General features: G+C 55.6%; 1 protein-coding gene across 1 annotated transcript; it reads right to left on the minus strand.

Annotated features, from left to right (window-relative positions):
* Positions 1-2,308: 2,308 nt before the first annotated feature.
* On the minus strand, positions 2,309-4,879 carry FZD8 (frizzled class receptor 8). Its single transcript, XM_041408748.1, is given in 2 exon segments — positions 2,309-3,902; positions 3,904-4,879. Coding segments are annotated over 2 exon segments (1,929 nt in total). The 5' UTR covers positions 4,878-4,879; the 3' UTR covers positions 2,309-2,947.
* Positions 4,880-6,000: the final 1,121 nt, after the last annotated feature.

Genomic DNA, 6,000 nt, shown 5'->3' on the forward strand with positions numbered 1-6,000 from the left:
AATTTAACCTTAAAGTTTGATAAAGGGAATCCCAATAATTTGAAGTAGCTGTGGGATTTTATTTTTCATGTACCTAAATGCCCTGCTGGTAGTGTTTCTGATTGTTTTTCCCTACCTACAAATTTTATGCTGATTCACAAAAATCTGCACTTCTAAGTTAGCTTCTTTAGCTCCATTTCCTCAGGTTTGTGTTTCTAGTGGTTTTAATTTTACCTGACTTTCATTTGTTTAACCTTTGAATTATTACTCAGTCACTTGCAAAGCAGGCATCTTGTTTACCTGGCTAGCTCTGAGACCCCGTTTTTTTAGTTCACCTGTAGCACCTCTTGGCTCATTCTGGAGGAGGTTAAGCCAAAGGGCTACTTCTTTCTTTTACTAGAAATGCTTTTATCTCAGTGCGAGCAACCTGCACCAGCAGCCTGTGAGAGCCCTATCCAAACAAGATCTCAGAGAAGAGTTGTGACTGTACCTCTCCTCTGTCTTCCTTGCTGGAACAAGGTGGAGGAGAAGGAACTCAGATTTTCATCTGCAGAACTGATTGTGTTATGTGGGTCTTCCCCAGCAGGAAGACCTGACAGCAGAGAAAAGTGCCACGTTGATTTAACAACAACCTTGAAAAAAATGTTTCCAGCAATATAGAAAAATAGTATGGCCTTCTCAACTTCCAGCTATGTCAATATTCTGATGTTGGTCAGTTGGTGCATAAATAGGTACCATGTGTAAATCCCAGTGGAATTTCCTTTGCATTTAAGAAGTTAAATTATTTTCCCCATCAAGTAGTTAGGAGCATTTTAATTTACTCCTTTTCATGTTCCTGGCAACTTTGTAGAAGTGGGTCTATTAAATCAGGAGATCTTTGAAAGGGACACCAATAATCGAGTCAGTGCTCAATGAAACAAGGTTTTTCCCACAAATCATGACTGATATCTGTGTCATTAGTAGGGTAGCTGCCCATCTCTTATCATGATTGGCAGGTTAATAAGGGACCTGGGGCTATCTTTTCACTGCTAGCACACAACCTAACCAATTGCTTTTAAATGACTGCTAATTTGACAGAATATAAGCAGAATACGTAAAAATATCTGGAGTAATGTCTAATGCAGTTTTTAGTCCTGGTATTCTGAGTGCTCTCATTTTAGAAAACAGATTAGTATGTTAGTTAATAGATTTTAAATTTTTTTTGGACATTCAGGTTTTAAAGAAAATCTTGTAGTTGTTCTTTGGTTCAATTAGGACCAAAAGAGAAGGGAGTTTTGTAATGCAATTGTCCTGTAAAGGAAAATGTTTTAAATTGGGGAGATTATGTGAGCAGACCACCTGTAGGGCATTCATAGCTCTTTTCTATAATGCTCCAAGCTATGCCTTGCTGCCTGCAGTCTGGCTAACAATGCAGGGAAAAGCTGTTTAAAAGGCTGTTCTCCCTTTTCCCTCTGGTGTTCACTAACTGTTACAAGTCTTCCTCTTAAAATAAAAAAAAAAAAAGTCCCATGTCCCTTTAATTGAAGAACTTTAAGGCTCCATGGTGGCCAATTGGTCTGCAACAAGAGGAACCAGGCAGCAGGGAAAGAAACTTCAGACTATACATCACGTTTGGTGAAGAGAAAAGATCAAAGTTTTCCCAAACTCAAAAGAAACCAAGTTCCCTACAGATTAACCCTATTCATTTAGCTCCTCTTAAAGGAATGATGTTCTGAGCCACTGGGCAGACAGGTAAAAAGTTCAACAATTGCCAAAGCATTCTTCTGTTAATTCAACAGCCTTCTGCTCAAATAAATTAGCTTACTCCTGACAGTAGAACAATACCTTTTCTCTTGAAAAAGGACCATATTTGATATACAAAAGTTAAGATGTTAGTTTAATCTGTTAAGAAGAGATTGATCTAACAAATCTCAACTCACTGTTCCACCATAGTACATGAGCTATGAATTTAAAACATTAACCTTTTACACTTCAGTATGCATCCCAGGAAAGGCAGGTGCTTACAGAAGTGTAGACAACAGATAGGAGAGGCGGGTGTGCACATTCCTAAAATAACACCCGTTTTAAAAGGATACTTAACATGCCATGGGAGATGACTCTTTTGTAAAGGCTCAAAGACACCATCATCTTTCAAAAAAGGAAAGAAGTATGGTAAAGCACCTCACAGTTTTGGCAAACACTTTTTCAGAACAACTTGTTGAGTGACTTGTTTTCTTGTGTCTACAGAGGTAATGACTGGAGCATGAATGTAGTTCATAGTTTATGGAACTACCTAAAGATACAGCAGCTGGAATAACCAGGGCAGGAGGAGAGGAAAAGCTTGAAAAAGTCATTTATCAAAAGTCATTTTATTGACAAAATAGAATACTCATATTTGCTCTTACAGGGGTAGCCTCTAAATTTTTACAAAAAAATTTACAGACTGTATAGCTTTGGATATATACATATTTTACACATCTGTACAAGGTAACAAATAATTATATAAATACATCCTTTAATGTAGGAAACCCGTATTTAGCTGGGGTGTATAATTAAGACATTTTTTTGATTCAGTCAATATTGTAAGGCATTTGCCTGGTCATCCACATCCCAAAAACCTGCAGTCCCCAGCAGACTCCCACCTCAGGATGGGGAGGAAGACCCTCTCTCCCCACGAGTAAAGAGCTGCTGTTAGTCCAGAGTGATTCAGAAGCTGCTGTGCCTTGCCCTCTGCAAGACACGGGTGAGCCTCTACCCTCCTCTGCCAGCAAAATAATAAGCTGGCTCCTTGAAGTACATGCTCCCTGCATATGAATGGAGGGGAAGGAGGAGGGGGTTGGAGCCTGGGGCCTCTGCCAGCTGCATTGTTCTATACAAGCTGTGGCTAATAAGGACCATTAGGGGTTCATTAATGGCACCAAACAGTGAGGAGGCATTTTAGGCAGGCCAGTGTCCCTCATTCCCTAACCTTTGGCCTCTTTCCCCCTCCTCACACTTGAGACAGGGGCATCTGCTTGGGATAGGAGACAGAGCTGGCGGTGCCTGATCTCCACGTCAGGCCGGTGCTGACATCGCTGTAGAGTGAGCCACCACCTCCGGCCCCAAGTCCTCCTGCCGTGGTGATTACTGCCTGTCCACCTGCTCCTGCCCCTGCGCTCCCAGCCACGGCAGCGCCTTTGCTGGCCCAGCAGCAGCGAGTGCAGAGGGCCCTCCAGGATTCCAGAGTCTTGCCAGACCAGACCCAGACGCCAGAAGTGATGCCCACCACCAGGCACATGAAGTACTTGAGCATGAAGACGGCATAGTCAGGGCGGCGGGCCTGGTCGGGCTGCTGGTCACGCAGGCAGGGGCAGTTGTGCGTGGCCTCCCAGCGGGGCCGGTTGTGCTGCTCGTAGAAGAGGCAGGCGACCACGCTGGCAGCTGGCACGGTGTAGAGCACAGTGAAGAGTCCCAGGCGTATCATCAGCTTCTCCAGCTTGTGGGTCTTGGTGGGGCCACCCTGCTGCTTGATGACGCTGCGGATACGGAAGAGCGAGACGAAGCCAGCGAGCAGGAACATGGAGCCGATGGCCAAGTAGATGAGCAGAGGTGCCAGCACGAAGCCCCGTAAGTTCTCCAGGCTCTGGTTGCCCACGTAGCAGATGCCAGCCACGGGGTCCCCGTCCACAGAACTGAGCGCCAGCACAGCGATGGACTTGACGCTGGGGAGCAGCCAGGCGGCCAGGTGGAAATACTGCGCGTAGCCGGCGATGGCCTCGTTGCCCCACTTCATGCCTGCCGCCAGGAACCAGGTGAGGGACAGGATGACCCACCAGATGGAGCTGGCCATGCCGAAGAAGTAGACGAGCAGGAAGACCACGGTGCACAGCGCCGGGCCGGTGCTCTCGTACCGCACGTGCTCGGCCACCGCCAGCTCCGGCTGCAGCTCGGCCGCGCCGCCCGCCGCGGCTGCACGCCGCCTTCTCGTGCCCCGCCACCAGCCGCACCAGGTAGCCGAGGGACACGAAGAGGTAGCAGGCGGCCAGGAAGATGATGGGGCGCTCGGGGTACTTGAAGCGCTCCATGTCGATGAGGAAGGTGGAGACGGTGGCGAAGGTGGAGAGGAAGCAGAGCACGGACCAGAGCCCGATCCAGAAGGCGGTGAAGGCGCGCTCGTCGGGGCTGAAGTAGGGGTTGTGGCAGGGCAGGGCGCAGTTGGCGATCTGCCCCGTCTTGACGCGGTTGTAGAGCGGGTGCCGCTCGCTGGACACCGACACCATGGGCGCCCGGCACTGGCAGCCCGGTTCGCAGGGCGGCGGCGGCCGCGGCTTGCGCGGAGCCTCGGCCGGCGGGGCGGCGGCGGCGGGGGGCGCCTTGGCGGGGGGGCCGGGCTTGGAGCCGCGGAGCGGGGGCTTGGCGGGCGGCGGCGCGGCCGTGGTGAGGTCCGTGCGGTTGTAGTCCATGCAGAGCGTGTCCGGGCTGCCCTGCTCGGGGAGGCGGTCGCAGCGCATCCTGTCGGGCCAGGCGAAGCCGTACTGGCGCATGAGCGGGGCGCAGCCGGCCTTGGCCCGCTCGCAGACGCTGCGGCAGGGCGGCAGCGGCTTCTTGTAGTCCTCCAGGCAGATGGGGGTGTACATGCTGCAGAGGAAGAAGCGCAGGTCGCTGGAGCACTGGATCTCCACCAGCGGCCAGAACTGGTGCACCTCCAGCCCGGCCTCGTCCTGCGTGTCGTGGTTGAACTGGTTGGGCATGTAGGTGTAGTTGTAGCCGATGCCTTTGCAGAGGGGCACGGTGATCTCCTGGCACGACAGCTCCTTTGCCGAAGAGGAGGAGGAGGAGGACGCGGCGGCTGCGGCCGAGGCGGCGGCGCAGCCGGCGCGCTGCAGCAGGGACAGGGCGGCGAGCAGCGAGGTGATTTCCAACAGGTAACTCCACTCCATGCTCGGCGGCGCGCGGGCGGCGGCCCCGGCTCCTCTCCCGTCCCGCTCAGCAGCCGCGGGGAGCGCGGCGCCACAGCACCCCCCCGCCCCGGCTACCCCCGGGGGGGCGGAGGGCGGCCTCCTCCGTGCCGGTCGCAGGTGAGAGGTCTCGCAGCCCCCGCCGGACTCCGTCGTCCGCGGGCACCCGGTGAGGGGGAGCCCCCACTCGGCGCCGGAGGATGGGGGTCGGCTCACGGGAGGCCCCTCAGCCGCCGTCGCATCGCTCCCCGCGGGGTCTGTTTCGCAGGGGGAAGCGCAGCTCCTCTCGCCGCTGCTCCAGCGCCGGCCGGGCACGGGGCGGCGGCGGCAGAGAAGTTTCGCCGTCAGCCCCCGGGCGGCGCGGTGAAGAAGGCTGAGGCGTCCCGGGAACCAGGCGGTGCCGGGCTCCCACCGCCCCGAGCGGGCGGGCAGCGGCGGGGCCGGAGCTGGGGCGGCCGGAGCGGCTCCTTCTGCCGCCCTCCCGAGCGCACGGCTCCGCGGGTGACGGCCGGCCGGCCGGTCCTCGCCCTGCGCTGGGTCCCCCTCTGGCTGCTGGGCACCCCGGCCGCGATCGCGCCACCTGAGCCGCGGGTCGAGCGCGGCAGCGCCTCCGCCAACTTCTCGCTCTCCGGCCCCGGCAGCGGCGCTCCGGCCGCCGCGCTCTCATGAATATTTATAGCGAGCGCCGCCAGGCCCCGCCTCCGCCGCCTCGTCCGCCTATCAGCCGCGCTCGGGCGGGACGCGGGGGGCGGGCCCCGGGGCTCCTTAAGGTGGAGCCGGTGGCGGACTGTGGTGGCCGTGGTTGCTGCTGGGACGTGGCGGTGTTTGTTCGGTCCCTGCCCGTGCAGGAACGCGCGGCTCTGCACCGCGGGGCGCGGACTGCGGCAGCCACGCACCGGCCCGGGCTGCGCAGGGGACCTCCGTCCCCCTGCAGGGCCGAGTCACAGCCACCGCAGCAGCAGTTTAAGTAGCGCTCGGGGCTGTCTCGGAAGAGGTTTCCTATCACCTCGTTGCTGCCCGCGGGATTCGCCGCCCGTGCCGGTGTGCGCTGCCCCATGCCCTTGAAGGTGCTGGTGACGGGTGGGAGCGCGGCGAAGCCGGGGGT

This window comes from Onychostruthus taczanowskii, unplaced genomic scaffold (assembly GCF_017590055.1).
Source record: "Onychostruthus taczanowskii isolate IOZ18803 unplaced genomic scaffold, ASM1759005v1 scaffold3, whole genome shotgun sequence".
NCBI lineage: Eukaryota > Metazoa > Chordata > Aves > Passeriformes > Passeridae > Onychostruthus > Onychostruthus taczanowskii.